The sequence below is a fragment of the Sorex araneus genome, chromosome X (genome assembly GCF_027595985.1).
Source record: "Sorex araneus isolate mSorAra2 chromosome X, mSorAra2.pri, whole genome shotgun sequence".
NCBI classification, from domain to species: Eukaryota; Metazoa; Chordata; class Mammalia; order Eulipotyphla; family Soricidae; genus Sorex; species Sorex araneus.
The window spans coordinates 258,254,795-258,273,291 of record NC_073313.1 but is presented as its reverse complement, the minus strand read 5'-3'; the positions used below and the strand labels follow the sequence as shown (position 1 = coordinate 258,273,291).

At 40.0% G+C, this 18,497-nt stretch overlaps 1 protein-coding gene across 9 annotated transcripts in view; it reads left to right on the top strand.

The window, feature by feature from the left end:
• Nucleotides 1-18,497, top strand: part of DOCK10 (dedicator of cytokinesis 10) — a 314,615-nt gene that overhangs the window by 261,941 nt on the left and 34,177 nt on the right. For 8 of the 9 annotated variants that reach the window (XM_055120250.1, XM_055120249.1, XM_004610790.2 and 5 more), the window contains exons 29-41: nucleotides 1,159-1,242; nucleotides 4,820-4,916; nucleotides 5,754-5,798; nucleotides 8,207-8,382; nucleotides 8,507-8,623; nucleotides 10,991-11,102; nucleotides 11,996-12,117; nucleotides 12,207-12,321; nucleotides 12,413-12,479; nucleotides 12,690-12,737; nucleotides 13,266-13,367; nucleotides 15,653-15,777; nucleotides 17,817-17,929. In XM_055120250.1, coding sequence (XP_054976225.1) covers nucleotides 1,159-1,242; nucleotides 4,820-4,916; nucleotides 5,754-5,798; nucleotides 8,207-8,382; nucleotides 8,507-8,623; nucleotides 10,991-11,102; nucleotides 11,996-12,117; nucleotides 12,207-12,321; nucleotides 12,413-12,479; nucleotides 12,690-12,737; nucleotides 13,266-13,367; nucleotides 15,653-15,777; nucleotides 17,817-17,929 — 1,323 coding nt within the window. The remainder of the gene's footprint in view (nucleotides 1-1,158; nucleotides 1,243-4,819; nucleotides 4,917-5,753; nucleotides 5,799-8,206; nucleotides 8,383-8,506; nucleotides 8,624-10,990; nucleotides 11,103-11,995; nucleotides 12,118-12,206; nucleotides 12,322-12,412; nucleotides 12,480-12,689; nucleotides 12,738-13,265; nucleotides 13,368-15,652; nucleotides 15,778-17,816; nucleotides 17,930-18,497) is intronic. The other variant, XM_055120248.1, reaches the window with a different exon arrangement.

Genomic DNA, 18,497 nt, shown 5'->3' with positions numbered 1-18,497 from the left:
GAAAAACATGGGCATGGATCATCTTGAACTCTTGGAACAAGAAACACTTTATACCAAGTGGTTCCCCTAAGGAGAATTTTTCTTTTTTATTTCTTTGCTTTGCTTTGTTTGGGCATCACACCTTCTGGTGCTCAGGTTTACATTCAGGGATCACACCTGGCAGTCTCTGGGGACTCTATGGGGTACCAAGGATTAAACCCTGGTTGACTGCATGCAAGGCAAGTGCCCGATCCATTGAACTATCTCTCCAGCTTCTAAGGTATTATGTATGTGTGCCCACATACATGAGGAAGGATGGAATGAATGTATACACAGTAATAGCCTCTAGATAGCAATGTGTTCTCATGTCTTGCCAAGGGACTGCACTAGTGAATATTGTCCCTGCTTCCAAAAGCACACCCTTCTAGAGAAGTCACTGGACTCTGGTTACTGTTGGCACTGCTCTCTTGGAGAGAGATCAGGTATTGTGCCAGCTTGGAACACTTGCCCGTTTCCTTCAAACGCAAGACTCCCATTACAGTGAAGAGAGTTTGACAACAGACTTAGGAAGACAGCTCAATAATAGAAATCTCTAGAATGACCTTCACTTTTTAAATACAAGTTGCCTTGATGGGAATAATTGACCGTGTAGAAATTGACCAGTGACAGTCTATACCATTCCTGTTTTTACTCTATATTGTATATATAGCAAAGAATCTCCACCCAAGGAACTATAGTATAGAATTAGGAAGGAAATAGTAATATATATATAATGTAAATTTTAGACATAAAATAATAGTAAAACTAAGGGGTTAAAGAAATCATCAAATAAAAGAAAAATTTCTCCATAAAAAGAAAGGGACTATAATTCTACAGGGAAATGCCAGGTGATGTTTTAGAAGATGTAATAAGTATTGCTTGCTATTTCTGGTGTGTATACTCTATCCAGTACTGAGGTTAGTAACTGTATATAAATAAATGCTTAAACATATTTTAATGGTTTTTTTTGGGGGGAGGGAACTAACACAAAATAGTTAAGTGTGATTTCAAGGTATTTACTTTCCACATCTTTATTTAACATATTTAAGTTCAAAGTACTTAATCGTCTTTGCTAAGATAGTTCAGTATCCTATATCCTCCATTTTTGTAAATATTTGAATTTAGCATTTTATCTTTTAGCGCTGCTTTACTTTCATGGACCGGGGCGTTGTGTTTAAGATGGTCAACAGCTACATCAGCATGTTCTCTTCTGGTGATCTCAAGGTAAGCGCCGGATGCACATCGCCAGCTCTCTTGTTTAGAAAGCAAGGACATTTTTATCTCAATAAAGTTGTATCTGTTGATGTCTGCCTAAAACATTAACCTTCCCTTTCTCTGTATCCAAAAGTTACTTCCGTGTCAGTGAGCCTCTAAACTGACCAACCCACTGAATAAGTCTCCTAAGGGCCCTGTGGGTAGGAGACAAAGGGGAGGAGTAAAGTGTTTTATTTTTATTTTTATTTATTTTTTTAAGTGAATCACTGTGAGATGCAGTCACAAAACTTTCATATTTGAGTTTCAGTCATGTTACGACTGAACACCATCCCTCCACCAGTGCACATTCTCCACCACCAATGTCTCCAGTACCCTCCCCTTTCCAACCCTTCTCCCGCCTCTATGGTAGACAATTTCCCCCATACTCTCTGCTCATTTGCGGAATATAAAATAACATAATATGAGACTGACACCAAAGGACAGTAGACACAAGGGCCAGAAATATTCCCCCATAGTTGAAAGCCTGCCTCATGAGCTGGGAGAGAAGGCAGCTGGAATTGAGAAGGGATCACCAAATCAATGATGGTTGGAGTAGAGTGTTTTCGTTTCATGTTTATTTCCCTGCGAATGCGGGAAAGGAGCAGTTCTGGATGTCCGACGGTTTGGGGTTTGGTCAGCCCATCTTTGTATCCAAACTGACAGCCCCACTTCCATGGACGATGATTCCCTGCCCGAAAAGGAAGTGTGTGCTGGGAAATAAGCAGAGAACAGTGCTCCCTAAAGAGCACTGTTTGGTCCATGGGAGCTCCCAGATAGGTGCAGTAATGCCAGCTCCAAGCTGAGCCATTGCAGATGGGACCTAGACATCTCCAATGTGTTAAGATTTCCTGGGAAGGGACCAAAGACAGTACAGTGGTCCGGCCAGGGTTCAGTCCCCAGCACCACATATGGTAGGTCTCCCAGCAGCACCAAGAGTGATGATCTCTTAGTAGAGAGCTAGTAGTAACCCCTGAGCACTGAGTGCCATCCAAGAACAAAAAATAGCAATGAGAGATATTCAGGTTATTCGAGTGCTCTCTTCAACCTGAGAGCCACTGAACGATAGAGAATGTGGCGTGTGCTGACAGAGGAAGATCAGAAACAGCCGCATCATGAAAGTTCTGTCCTTCAGGATTTCTTGCCACTTGAAGAAAAAAAAAACTTGAGTTTCAAGTAACAGACATTCACACCAGTTTGAACAAAATAGGATTTATTGTCAGGATGTTGGAAATAAAAAAAAAAAAAACCAATTAGGGACCCTCTGCTCCTAAAGACTTTGATTCCAGAGGTCTTCTAACCCATTTTGGCACCCAAGGCGGCTTCTTACAGCAATGCACTGGGACTGGGACTGTGAGCTGGGCTATGCAATTTCTGGCAGAATTTTCCCTGGATTTTATAAAGAATTCCAAAACTGCATGGCCGCAACTTAACATTTCTTAATTGTCAGCAATGTGAAATGGTTCCCTTATAAGAGGTCTGACTTTGGGAGGAAACTCCAAACAAAAACAGTGAGTTTTCTGTTGAAATATTGAAGGTAATCAAAGTAGCAGCCATTTCTCTAGACTGTGAACTAAGCCATAGCCCCACGCCGGCCAAGAAGAGGAAATATCCCTCTTTCCTGGTTGTTTCCCATTTTCGGGGAGAAATGCGGCATGGCATTCACCATATTATGAGGCGCGGGAAGGGGGATGAGAAGAAAAATAAAAAAGGAAAAGGAAAAAAAAGAGTTATGTACTTGGAGGAGTGGGACTACATATCTCTTCATTCTAAGCAATGGAAAACTATCAAATGCTTCCTTGGTAGTAGGGCTGTCTTTCTTGGGGGGAAACTCCAACAACAATAGTGAATTTTGTGTTGAAATATGGATTGTAATCAAGGTAAAGAGAAAATGAAGTGAAATTCATCAGTTAGGCAGTTGGGGGTGGGGGGTGGGGGCGGGAGGTATACTGGGGTTTTTGGTGGTGGAATATGGGCACTGGTGAAGGGATGGGTGTTTGAATATTGTATAACTGAGACATAAGCCTGAGAACTTTGTAACTTTCCACATGGTGATTCAATAAAATAAAAATAAATAAATAAAACAATTAGTAAAAGAGCTAGAAATCTAGATGCAAGAAAGAGTTGGAATCAAGCAATGAAACTGATAGCGAAGGAGAAGCCTTTGGCCAGCTCTGCTAATGCTTTAGTGAATCAGTTCAAACCTTTTCCTCCCTCTTCACTTGCTGATTAAGATTTACACTCCAGAGAGGAAGCATGTGACCAATTTGCTTTGAATTGCATGCGTATCTCTTAAAGAAAAAAGACAGGACACCTGAATTAATAGTGCCCCATTAACCTTGACACACTGGGGAGAATGAAGTCCTAAAGAGAAATGATGGAGGCATTGAGAAAAAGTAATGAGTAACGATGCCAAAATTAAAATCAGTTTTCTTATATATATCCCTTCATGTCATGCTTAGGAGTCTAGGTATTTTTGAACAGGAAAGTTACATGATTGCATATCATTTGATTTTGATAATTAAATTATCTCTAAATATTTTTGAATGAATATTCTTTGTAAGTATACTAGCCATGCATTAAATTTGAAGAATATTCAATTAGATGTAATGCAAGTAGGCCTAATTTTAACATGTACTTAAAGATCACACAAAATACTCTCAATGAAGAGTTATTAACATCTAATCTAATTATGTTCCTCTTGACTTTGCAGTACAAAGGATGAAGTCAAACATTATTCTTCTAAGTGGCAGTCTTTAAAATTACTGACTGAGGTTGCCACACCATATCATTCTAAAATGTCTGGGCAAAAGAAGTATATTTTTATTTTATTAGCTGATGCTACAAAATATAATGAACACAATATGAATCTTAAAATGTTATTTCAGCCGCATGACAATGAAAATAAAACATGTATATGCTAATCATTCCAAGTTTGGGGTTGTTTTTTAACACACTTGTTTGACTTAGACCATGCCCTGACTATTTAATCACTGTCCTACTTCAGTTATTGAAAAGATAGACCTTTTTGCAAGAGTAGAAAAGAGATAGATTCAACAATATGCCCTGAGAACAAATAATATACCAAGGGAAGTTCACTTGAATTTTTAATTAACCTACAACTTTGTCTTTCTTTGATCCTTGGATCATGAAAGTTGATAGAACAGACCTGTTCCATGACTTACTATGGTTTCGGAGATCTACACATGTGGAGAATAAGCCTGTTATTAGTAAGAATGTTATGATAGAAGCTTATAAAGGTAAAAATAGGACTCGGGGTATATCTCCCATAATATCATAATATCAATGTAAGCTACAAATGAGATCATTTTTTCAGGTCTTGACAAATCCCCAATGATCAGGAGACTGACTGACCTTTATTTGCAACTACAGGGGAGAAAAAAATCCTTCAAACTGGACATTTACCTACTGGTCACACAAAAATGCCTTTTTTAAAGTTATGGTATCAGATTCAAGTGCAGACTTTTTATCTTAATCTTAATTCACTTTATTTGATAAAAAATAAGTCATCTAGCTTGCTTCTTTTCAGACCTTATGCCAGTACAAATTTGATTTTCTCCAAGAAGTATGTCAACATGAACATTTTATTCCTCTGTGTCTTCCCATAAGATCAGCATATATTCCAGGTAATTATTCCCAGATATCTCTTTAGTTCCTATAAGGAAGACCTATACGTTTGACCTTTCGTTTGCTTGTTTTCCCATTTTCTGTCTTGGTTTTGCCTGACGTCATTGCGTGGACTCCAGTAATTAAATCAAAATTCAAAGCAAGTCTTTGGCATATGGTATGGAATATGGTTCTAGGATTCTCAAGGTGCAGTTTGATGTTCATGGAAAGCAAAACCAGAAAGATCAAGAGCCTCTTCAGATGTAGTTTAGCCTACTCCAGTATTTTTGATGGGAAAAAAGAGAATGTATATTATCACACCTATAAAGTTTTTGTCACTTTAAACGTAAATATTAGCTATAGGCTTTATCCCAGTCTTCACAGAGAAAGGGATAGAAATTACATTTTAGATACAATTACATTTTTGGCCTTTTGTTTTGTATTGGGTTTTATTTTCTAAATGAGACCCATGTTATTATTGACACACTGCTTAAAAATTCTGGAGAAAAATAATCCTTTTTTGTCCATTTGATTCCATTTGTTATATTATTTATTCCAGTTATTTGTATCTCCAGGACCTGATATGTTTTCTGCAGACCTGATAACCATGAGCAGTAAAATGTATGTCTCATTGTGATCTATTCCTGATGGGAAATGGGTCCTAAGTGAAGAGAAGAAGAAAAAAGAAAATAACTCCCTTTATATATTTGTCTCAAAACTAAAACTTTATGGAAGAGATTAACATTTTATAACAATGCATCTTAATTTTTCAGCATAAATGACACATAATTATGTTTGCAAATATAATTTGTATATCAATGGGCATATATCTGAACTTTCTTTTATATTAAATCCAGATCCTTTGACACCTTCAGAATCAACTCAGGAGTTACATGCATCAGGTAAACCATCAAATTTTACATTATATTATATAAGCATCGACAGCTACATCATAATCTAACAATATTTATGTATGCAATAACTATATAGTTTCAATGTTCAAATTTTAGTGCTCAGATTTTATATACACCTCAAAAGTTTATTGAACTTTACTCTTTTTACCAATAATTATGTGACTTCCCCCTACTTGAAATCTGTCCTATTTATCTCTAGAACTTTAAAATATTTTTAATATCCCAAAGCATCCAAAATTTCTTCAGTAAATGAATAAAACTTCAAGATACATAGACTAACATGCTGGCTCTATATAACTAGCATTCTATTAAATACTTGTGAAAAACTCTGGTAACTCAAACGTGAGGAAATTCATCTTTGTGCCCTGAAATGTTAAAAATGTTTTATTGGCACCTGTTGTGAACAAAAATATATAGTTGCTCATGTACAAACCATAGCTGCAATGCAGTTAGATGAGGATTCAGTGAGCTCGTACATGCAAAGTGTGGAGACCAGTATTGGCACATGATCCTGTTTCTATAAGTAGGCATCTTCCTCTTAGTACCAATTACACTCAGGGAGCATGTTAGACAATCTGGAAAACATATGTCGTCACTAGAAATTCTAACTTTTTCTACAAATACCAACTTCAAATATTCTCAGTCCCCTTTTGTTTTTTGGTTTTTTTTGTTTGTTTGTTTTTGGTTTTGGTTTTCCTCCCTCCTTGCTCCTACATCCCCTTCAGCCCATTTGTTCCCTGCTTTGATTTCCCTTTGGGGACTGGAGCAGTAGCACAGCGAGTAGGGCATTTGCCTTGCATGCGGCCAACCCGAGTTCGATTCCTCCATCCTTCTCGGAGAGCCCAGCAAGCTACTGAGAGTATCCCACCTGCACGGCAGAGCCTGGCAAGCTACCTGTGGCGTATTCAATATACCAAAAACAGTAACAACAAATCTCACAATGGAGGCTTTACTGGTGCCCACTCAAGCAAGTCGATGAACAATGGGACACAGTACTACAGTGCTTTGATTTCCCTTGATTGTTTCCTCCTACCCCAGGCCCAGTTAGCTCCAACTTCTCTCCCTTCCCTGTTCCCACAGCCTCCGTGTGGTGTCATACCCCTCGCCCCATTCCTCTCATCTACACTCTTCCACTTATTAATAAACCGATGAAGTACAGTTCTGATTGAGCCACTTTTCTCAATGCCATTAATCTCTGATTGGGCCACTGATCTCAAAGACATAGAAAGGCAAATGAATTTCTGCAAGAAGTACAAATGGCAGTAGGACAAACGGTGACCAACTCCAGCCAAACAATTTGTTCTTTAGTTTCCCCGAGATCTAGCTCTAAACTTTTAAAGGTTTCCATGTTTGTCACTCCTGTATTTACTGCCTACCTTCAGATTTATGTTCCTGGAATCCCTAAACTCATAATTCTGTGCCATCAGAAATCGTACTGTATAGAACCAGGGCGATAGTGGTGGCACACGTACCTAGCATGTGAAAGACCCTGAATTCCATCCTTGGCAGTGCAAGGTCTACTGAGCACTACTGTGTATTGCTACCAAGCCTTGCCGGGAGTGACCACAGTCTCCCTATCTCTATGGCCCATACTAAAAGAGTGAGCCCTTAGCCTCCTGTCCACCATTTGTTGCCCTTTGGCTCCCACAATTCTCTGTCCCTCCAAGTGAACTTGAAGGCCTGTCTCAACATCTTCCTTCCAGTCTCATCTCATGATTCTGCCAGACAGATATCTTTCTTCTCTGAACTCGTAGAATACTACAGATTTAAACATGTGACTTGGGATCTTGTCTGTTTCAGTCTATATAGAACTTCCCTATCCTACTGAGAGCTTCTCTATTGCATTTCTCATCTGTGTAGGGTGACTACATTACTTTTTTCTTCCCAGGAGTGGAAAGAATTGATAAATCTGGGGCTGGAGTGATAGTACAGCAGGTAGGGCATGTACCTTGCACACAGCCAACCATATAGTCCCTAGAGCACTGCCAGGAGTGATTCCTGAGCACAAAGTCAGGAGTCACTGTCACTATCATCTCGTTGCTCATCGCTTTGCTCAAGCAGGCACCAGTAACATCTCCATTGTGAGACTTATTACTGTTTTTGGCATATTGAATCCGCCACGGGGAGCTTGCCAGGCTCTGCTGTGCGGGAAAGATACTCTAGGTAGCTTGCTGGGTTCTCTGAGAGGGGCAGAAGAATCAAACCCAGGTTGGCCATGTGCAAGGCAAATGCCCTACCTGCTATGCTAAAGCATTTCGAGTCAGGAGTAGCCCCTGAATATTGCCAGGTGTAGCCCCTCCAAAAAAATTACAAAAAAAAAGGATAAATTGGTTTTGAGTATAAACTGATTACTTGTTTTTCAATGACATGGTGGTCCCTTTGCTCTCTTCACAAAGATATGCCAGAATATTCGGTCACGAATGAATTTTGTCGCAAGCATTTCTTAATTGGAATCCTGCTCCGAGAAGTTGGCTTTGCACTGCAGGAAGACCAAGACATAAGACACTTAGCTTTAGCTGTTCTAAAAAATTTAATGGCAAAGCATTCATTTGATGATCGATACAAAGAACCAGTAAGTGACCTTCCTTTCTCCCTTCCCTAAACACCATTTAATGGTTCGCTGCATTAAATGCATCTCAAACCTATGAGCTTATTGATTTTTATGTGAATCATTTCTCTGGCTTCCTGTCACCTAGGGAAAGCAGGCGCAGATAGCAAGTCTCTACATGCCTCTCTATGGCATGCTTCTGGACAACATGCCAAGAATTTACCTGAAGGACCTGTATCCTTTCACTGTCAATACATCTAACCAAGTAAGTTTCATACTATCGCAGATTCTTTCTTTTTCTTTTGGTCAGACCCAGTGGTGATGCTCAGGGGTTACTCCTGGTGGTGCTCAGGAGACCAGATGGGATGCAGGAGATCAAACTCACATCAGCTACAAGCAAGGCAACCTCCCAGCCCATTGGACTATTGCTCCAGCCCCTCAGATTCTATTTTCTAATATTTGGAGCAACTCAAAAAGTATACTCAGAGGGCCTGAGGGTGGAGGCTGACACTTCATGGCCTCATGGTTATGTTTCTGGGCACAGCAATGGGTTGTTGCTTGGACTCAGAAGAAGACCCATCAAATCCTGTAGTACTTGGGGGCTCCCAGGGCTGCACTAGTGGTCCTCAGGAATTTCTTGTAGGGCCGGGATTCCACCTGGACCATCAGGCATGCAAGGCACATGCTTTGATCCTTGGAGCTATCTCCCCAGTCCCACGGAAGTCCATTTTAATAAAGAGTTTGCCCTTTTAAGAATATATTTGACCTGGATACTGACGTTATCTAACTATGAGGGGTTAAGCAGTTTTTGCTAGAACTTTTCGGTAGGTATTTTTAAAAAAGAATAATAATAATGCACGGCAGAGCCTGGCAAGCTCCTTGTGGCATATTTGATATGCCAAATACAGTAGCAATAATGGGTCTCATTCCCCTGACCCTGAAATAGCCTCCAATATGGCGCTGTTTGGAAGGACGAGTAAGGGGAGGCTGCTAAAATCTCAGGGCTAGGACGAATGGAGTCTTTACTGGTGCCCACTCAAGCAAATGGATGAACAATGGGATGACAGTCATGATGGTGATTTTAAGACATTCTCATCAGTGTCATTTATTCTGGATTATCCGTGAAGTTTCCCTCTATTCTGTGGAGCATCATTCAACGGACCTTATACCAGTTCCTCCTCTGTTGCACTCATCGCCCCATCATCAGTGTACACCCTTCCTACTACCGGTGTGCATTTGTTTTATTGTCACAAGATAGTAGAAGTCACAGTCTTAGCCCAGGGGGATACCATTGCTTGTGCTTCCTCCACTGAGACCACATAATTACTCCCAAATCCCCCAGGTTTAATGGTACTGTTCATAGTCCCAGATGTATCAACATTTATATGAATTAATAACTGTAAAATATTACCATTAAGGACAGATTTTTTTGAACCCCTTTTCCTAACCTTTTCCCTGTCTGATCTTGTTCTTTCCTGTGTCCCCAGTCTATCCTACTGGTTGACAGTTTATTGCCCTGCCACAAACCACTATTTATGCTAGTTTTACTTGTTTTCCCTTTGGAATACCCTGCTGGTCTTATGGCCCCCCGTGGAGAAGCTCTGGTATAAAAAATAGGAGCGTTACCTTTGTGCCTTTGGTTTTGTTTTGTTTGGGGAAGGAAAGCTTTGGAAGAGCTCTGTTCAATGCATTATCTAAGATTTATGTTGATGTTAGAAAAATTATTTAACTTCTTGGGTCAGAGAAATGGTACATCAGGTACGCTTACCTTGCATGCAGCCAGGTTCAACCCCCAGGACCTTATATAGTCCTCTGAGCCTGCCAGAAGTGATCCCTGAGAGCACAAAGCCAGGTAGTTAGGAGTGAGCCCTAACCACCACTTGATATGGCCCAAAAATATGCCCCCCAAAAGTTATTCAACCCCTTTAATAATCCATTTTATTATTTATAAAATGAGAGCAACACCTTCATTATGGAAGTTTTGTAAGGATTAAATTAAATAATAGAAAATATTTACAATAAAAGCTAGTATGCTGTAGGTAGTAAAAAAAGATCTAATTTTTAGAGGTTTGGGGGGTATAGTTTAGTGGCTATGAGTTCCTGCCTTGCAAGTGTAAAATCACTACATGCATCTATTGTGATCTTGGCGGCTCTACTGTCTGTAATCCTTGATGCCACTTAAGAAACTTCCAGAATCATATCAAACAGGTATGTGAAGGCTCCACAACAAACCCTTATGCACCAAAAACAAATGATATGCAAGCACAATGCCAGAAAGTACACGCAACAGAAGCAAATCATTATTTAGTCTGGTTTTTAGTAGGAACATGAGTACTAACACATCTTCATATCATAGTGATCTATTATCTATATGTGTGAATATATCAATAACTATGCCAATCCTTCATTGTACTTCTAAGATAGATTCTACTATATTGCAAAAAATCTGAAACCAGTGATGACTAAAACTAGTTTTAAGTGGGTTCGTTTTTCACTCCCTCCCTTGGCATGAGATCTTGGCTGAAATATAAAAGAGCAAATATCACCTAATTGAAGGTGTGGTGATGAAGGCAGGTGTAGTTTTGCAATGTGGAAATATAAGATCCATTACCTCTTCTATCTTTGAATGCAGGGTTCTAGAGATGACCTCAGTACCAACGGAGGATTTCATACCCAGTCAACTATGAAACATGCAAACTCAGTGGATACATCATTTTCTAAAGATGTTTTAAATTCCATAGCAGGTATTTAAGACCCTCCCAAACTGGTTGTGTTTAACTCTTATCCCTGTTTACATTGTATATCATCGTGCTTTTTTACCCACTCCATAATTCATTACACTTAATCTGTTTGGCAAAGTGTACTACTTTATGTAGCTGAAGACTCTTTTTTACATATTTCTTTGAATGCCATCCAGAAACCTTCTCTTCCACTTAATTTTTATTTTTCTCTGACTTGAAGACAATACACTTGGATGTTATCAAATTGCTTCATTTGGAAACAATCCACATATTCTTGTGAAATAAATTTAAAATATAGTCCTTTAAAATATAGCCTGGGGCCAGAGCGATAGCACAGCGGGTAGGGCGTTTGCCTTGCACGCGGCTGACCCGGGTTCGATCCCCGGCATCCCATATGGTCCCCCAAGCACTGCCAGGAGTAATTCCTGGGTGCAAAGCCAGGAGTAACCCCTGAGCATCGCTGGGTGTGACCCCCCAAAAAAAATAAAATAAAATATAGCCTTTGAACTTCAAGATTATTTTTTAAAGTGACTTTAGAAATGTCATCTTAACTTCTCAGAAATGTCAAATTTTGTAAGCTTTTCATCAAAAATATTCTTATGAAATTTTATAAAGCATTTTAAGTGAAAATTGCTTTTAAAGGCCTTTTAATAAATCAAAGAAATACGTATTATTTTTATTTATACATGTGTTTACTTTTCTAATCATTAACACTGACATGACCCTTACAATAATATAGTGTCTCATCTGTAAAGTCAGTCTCAGACTCAATTGTGTCAACTTCTCAGAACAGCGCCACGACCTCAATGATCCTTTGGGTTCATCGTTTTAACATTTTTTCGTGTGTGCGTCCATGCATCTCATTACCATGTGTGTGCTGTGGCTTGTGTTTACAGCCTTTTCATCAATAGCTATTTCTACAGTAAACCATGCTGAGTCCAGAGCATCATTAGCAAGTCTTGACTCCAACCCAAGTACCAATGAGAAGAGCAGTGAGAAGACCGATAACTGTGAAAAGGTAAGAGTCCCCTCCCAAATGTACCGAGCAGATGGCCTATCAGGAACTTCCTACTCTAACTCAATCCTTATTGGTTCTTTGATTCCTAGATCCCAAGACCCTTGTCTTTGATAGGCTCAACTCTTCGTTTTGACAAATTAGATCAAGCAGAAACCAGGAGTCTTCTTATGTGCTTTCTTCACATTATGAAAACCATTTCGGAGGGTAAAGAGAACTCCCTAAAACAAAATTTTAAAATAAAAAAGTAAAGATCCTTAAACTTAAGACTCTCATATTACATGGTATTTCTTTTCAGAAACTTTGATCACCTACTGGCAAAGGGCACCCAGTCCAGAAGTATCTGACTTTTTCAGCATTTTGGAGTAAGTTTTAAAGTTCACTGTTTGACATTTGTTTTCTGAGATCTTCAAAATAGCTAAGTACATCAGCCTTTATTCTAAGTATGCCTCTCATGAATTACCTATAAATAATACTGCGTTGACTATTTTTAAATCTGTCATTTTAATGTACTAAAATGAATAATTTGTGTAAATAAAAAGTATGAATAATTATGTGACTTTTTTCCTTTTTAGTGTTTGTCTCCAAAATTTCAGATACCTAGGAAAACGCAATATAATAAGGTAATTTTAAATTCCAGTAGCGTAGTATGCTTTTTAAAACAATGGTGATACATGTTAATGAATCAGTGTAGACTTTTGGATACGTTTTAGAAATCTCAAAATGCAAGTGCATACAATAAGGTTGATCTCATATTAGGCATAGAGTTTTGGCAATTTCCCTATACCTGTAATAGATCTAGGATTAATTAAATCTGTCTAATTAGAAAAATCCAAAGAATACTTTTCTACATTTTATGTATCTTCTGAATGAAAATTTCTACCATTATATTGTTATAACTTGGAAGATATCTATTTAAGAGAATGCTCTTAGAAAACCAAAAGAAAAAAATATATTTGTGTTTTCATTTTTTTCTCATGAAAGACAAGAACAGCCTCTAGCACTTTATTGAACCCTAACTTCAAAAATGTCATTTCCATTTAGCAAGTGAAACATTTCATTGCTCAGTAACTACTCTGTCACTTCTCGGTCTTTAGCTCTGCATAAGTTAAAATTCTGGGCTGTGGTGAAAACTCCAATTTTCCTTTCAGAAAAATTGCTGCTGCTTTTAAATTTGTGCAATCCACCCAGAACAATGGAACACTCAAGGGATCAAATCCTTCCTGCCAAGCATCAGGCCTCTTGCCACAATGGTAATAACAACTTTGGTTGATTGTTTAAATTATATCTCTGAGCACAATGTGTGTAGATAGAATTGATACAATGTGTGTATATGAAATGAGGATATGCATATGCATGTTTGTATATTTAAACGAGTACATATTTTTGTGTATACACACACGATTTCTTCACATGCCAATTTTAAGGAACTGTTAGCTAAAGTTTAGTTGCATATCTGTCTGCCCCACTAGCTTGTAGAGGCCAGGACCATCCCTTATTTATGTTCACCTTGGACACAAAACCAAGTACGGACTGAAGATTAATGATGATCTTAATTTAACGGAACCTGAAAGGGTAGATGTTGTTCCAGTAAATGCTTCTTTAAAGGTTTGCTCATCTCCTGTGACAACGTAAAATGTGAAATTGTAGCTCCCACTCCTTTTCATGTAATTGCAATATTTTATCAGTGTTTTAAAGGTAAATTGTTTCCAAGGGGCCAAAGTTAATGATGACCATAGATGACTCTGCAGCTGACTTCCGACTTCCTAGTTATTACCCTGATTTAACTTGCGCATAAGACCTGGAATCATCTTTCATTAGCTTATCCTACGGGAAACATTTGCCACAAAATTCTACTTTAAATTCCTCTGGGTATAGTAAATTAAAGTTCTTTGCTGAAATATTTTTGCAGTTTGATTTCTTCTTCCCAAGGGTATCATAGTAATATGGAAGATGAAAATGACTCTATTGTAGGCAGAGGTTTAAGAAAGAAATGTGAGTGGTTCCATAGTTGATAAAATATAAAATAAATTTTTCCTCTCTGCTCATGGAGATTCCTTGAAACTTCCCCCTTGTGAGAAACTAAATTAAAACAAAAAAATATGAAGAGCATGTTTTTCAATGGCATTAGAATAGAGGATTATAAATAATCATTTGTCATATTTAATGTTGCTCAGTAAAAAAAATGCAGGAGATCTGGATTCAACCCCTAGCTCAGCAAAAAATAAGTGAGTTGATTAAAATCAAAAACCCAACCCAGGAAGTAGCTCAGTAGTAAAGCTCATGTCCTGCATGCATGAGGCCCAGGACTTGATCCTTAATACTGCAATTATTTTATTTTTATAAAGTAGTTCACAATAGACTGGAGCAATAACACAGCGGGTAGGGCGTTTGCCTTGTATGCGGCCAACCCGGGTTCAATCCCTCTGTCCCTCTCTGAGAGCCCGGCAAGCTACCGAGAGTATCCCGCCCACACGGCAGAGCCTGGCAAGCTCCCGTGGCATATTCGATATGCCAAAAACAGTAACAACAAGTCTCACAATGGAGATGTTACTGGTGCCCGCTCAAGCAAATCAATGAACAACGGGATGACAATGACAGTGACAGTGCATATTTAATGATATTAACCGCCATGTGAAGACACTCTAGCTCCAGTTTGGGGGAGGATTAAGAATCATCCTCCTTCCTAACCTATCTGATCAGGTCTTAGACACTTCTGCCCCTCTCTACCTAGAAACCCAGCCTTATCTTCCAGGAGATTTAGACTAATATAGACTCAATGCCGAGAACTAAGTCAGCTCTTATAGCTCCAAACCATGCGGCCTGGAACTCATTATCCCTTAGAGCTATGACATGACCCAGACTGCCCTGACTAAGACAAAGTCAGATCTCCCCACTCCACTGGTGCTCCTGTCACTGCCCTGGGAAGGTAGTGAGAGCCCCCTCAGATCCCTCCTGCTGCTAGATCTATGTCAGTACCTATGAGCCTGATACAAACACAGTGAGTTAAAAGGAATTTCTAAATATGGGGGAGAAAAGTTTGAGCAGAGTTTGATTTCTGGATACCTTTGGGCTGTGCAGTATCGTACCTTCTAATGTCTGCCTCTGTTCCTTTCTCATCAACTGACAAGGAATTGAATCCTCATGGAATCCCATGACTTCATTAAAAAGTTTCAGTATCTATTATCTTGTAGGACCCACTACCCTTCTTTTATTTATCTGAAACCCTTTATTTATCTGAAACAAGGAGGCATAGAGGTAGGGGTGAGTCACATATCATGGTGCCGAGGGTTTACTCATGTCCCTGTGCTCAGGAGTGACCCAAGTGGTGCTTAGGGGACCAACTGTAGTGCCAGGGATCAAACCAGTGCCAGCCGTTTCAGCTGCAGAGAGAGTGCAAAGGTACTTTGTATAAAGTCGCTTTCACTCGATTTCCTATCATTAGTATTTGTAATGTTCCATTTCTAACTGAGTCTAGAGACTTAAGTGAGTGGGGATTCGCACATAACTTGAACCACTGTTCTCATTGAATTTTCAGGATGCACACCACCTCCAGTCAAGAAGGACACAAACATCACAGGTCGCAAACTTTACCTATAATTCGAGGCAAAAATGCACTTTCGAATCCCAAACTCTTACAGATGTTAGACAATACCATGACCAGTAAGTAAACCAGAAAGTCAGAGAATCAATATAGCGATTGGTTTTCTTGGGGGGAGGGGGAGGGAAATGTGTAAAGTTTGAAATCTGTTCTAATGTTTCAGAAATGTACAGACTGTTCTCGATCCCCTGAAACTGCTGTTTTTTTGGGTTTGCCGCAGCCTCTGGAATGTTTCTTAGAGAAAGAGGAAGAGGATATTTTAATTCTGTGTCCAGGGGGCCACAGAGATAATACAGCGGATAGGGTGCTTCCCTTCCATGAAACTGACTTGGTTTGATCCCCAGCACCCCATATAGTCCCCCGAATCCCTCCAGCAGTGATTTCTGAGTGCAGAACCATGAGTAAGCCCTGAGAATTGCCAGATGTGCCCCCGCCAAAAATGAAAGAAAATTTAACAGCCTATATTGAGGGTCTAGCAAAGTAATCTGGAGTGTATGTAGCAGGCCCTGAGTTCAAACTCTGACACCACAAAGTCCACCAGCAACACACGGATGTAGTTCTAGAGACCCCAAAGAACTGCCAGGTTTAGTAGGTGCAGGCCTGGAACACCCTACCACCTTTAGATAGCCCTGGTATGCCCCCACACCGAGGACTGTCTGACTTGGCTGGCCAAATATCAGCAGGAAAGGTGCCCCTTGACCCAATATAGTGAAGCTATATTTTGTTATAGTTTATGAGGAAGCAACGGGAAGGACAAAACTCTCAATAAACATGTTCTGTGTAGCCTCCTTAGAAACAAACGGGAATTGTGACATTATAATAACCTTTCTCACTAGGCTCTAACCTCATAATCACCAGCTCCATGAGAAAATGAAGTTGTTTGTGTCCTAAGAGCATTAAATGTGACAATGACCCAGTATCATACACATGTGAATAAGGACACAATGGGACACGGTGCTTGGTCTCATGTCCGTGTCAGCTATTATGGACACGTGATCACCATCAGCTCTTTGAGGGTATCTGCCCTAACCTTGAGATGGGTGCTGGCCCATTCTGTAGAGGCTGTTAAAGTGTGCTGTCCACTGAAGCCTTTTATTGTGTCTATTTTCCTGAGAGCATGAAATTTGATCCAGTTGATCATTAAAAATAAGTCTGAAACAATAGAAAAGAAGTAAGAAACAGCAGGGTTTCGGGCTGCCCTGGTTCTGGAATCCCTATAAGACATGCATGCAGGGGCTGGAGTGTTAGCACAGCATGTAGGGCCTTTGCCTTGCGTGCGGCCAACCCGAGTTCCATTCCCAGCATCCCATATGGTCCTGCAGCACCACCAGGAGTAATTCCTGAGCTCAGAGCCAGGAGTAATCCCTGTGCATCGCCAGGTGTGACCCAAAAAGAAAAAAAAAATTAAAAAAAGAAAAAAAGACATGCATGCAAAGAGTACACACAAGGAGCTGCCATGAGATACTATAGTCTGCAAAATCTAAATACAAGCATATTTCTCACAGTTCTCACTATGTGGAGGCTCAAGTTCAAAGTTCCAGGGAGGGACCAGAGTGATAGTCCCATGGGTGAGGCACTTGCATTGAACAGAGAGGACCAGGGTTGGCCCCTCAGCACCACCCAGGGCTCTCCAGTCCCACCAGGAGTGATCTCTGAATGCAGAGCCTTGAGGACGTTGGAGTGTGGCCCAAAAAAAGACCCACAATAAATGTCTCAGTACATTGGTTGTCTAGTGCTGGCTCTTCCTCCTTCGCCAAGAGCCCTCTTGGTATCCTCTTCTCTCTCTTTTTGTGAAGATTCTAATAGCATTCATGAGGCTCAACTTTCATGAGTTAACTCTCCCTCCAAGGCCCACCTCCATGGCAATGGAGAAAAATGCTTCCATGTAGCAAAGGAGGGTCTGAAGGTCTGAAGCTTTGGGTCTGTGACACCCACTGAAGATAATCTGCTGGTTTTGATTCGGCCAGGAAGGCACTGGAACAGACAAAAATATTTTAAATAAGCTATTCACCAAAACACCAGCGGTTACTAACTACTTTTGTGACAAGAGAACAAAGAGCGGTCTTAGATGCTGATGTCGGTTCTACATTGTGCATTACAGACAACGCCAATGAAATAGACATCGTTCACCACGTGGACACAGAGGCCAATATAGCTACCGAGGTTTGCCTGACTATTCTAGACCTGCTGTCGCTCTTCACTCACATTCACCAGGTGAGTCTGACCAGAACATCTATAGCAAAAGGAATGAGAATCAGAGAGTCATAGCAAATCGATTATAGCTTTTTAAAAATATTTTTGAGGGGCCCAAGTGATAGTACAAAGGGTAGGGTGTTTGCCTCGCATGTGACTGACCCAGGTTTGATCCCCAGCATCCCATATAGTCCCAGAAGAACCACCAGGAGTAATTCCTGAGTGCAGAGCTAGGAGTCACCCCTGGGTATCGCCAGGTGTGACCCAAAAAGCAAATAAATAAATAAATTAGAAATCAAGTAAACCTCACATAATCAACCTATATGTAAGTGGAAACCATGTTAACAGTGAAATTCACATTTTATCAGAAGTTGACTGGCGCCTGAGTGGTGGTTCACATATGTAATAGCACACAGCATGTCCAATAGGCATGTAGCACTGTTGTCCCATTGTCATCGATTTGCTCAAGTGGGCACCAGTAACGTCTCCATTGTGGGACTTGTTGTTACTGTTTTTGGCATATCGAATATGCCACAGGTAGCTTGTCAGGCTCTGCTGTGTGGGCCAGATACTCTCAGTAACTTGCCAG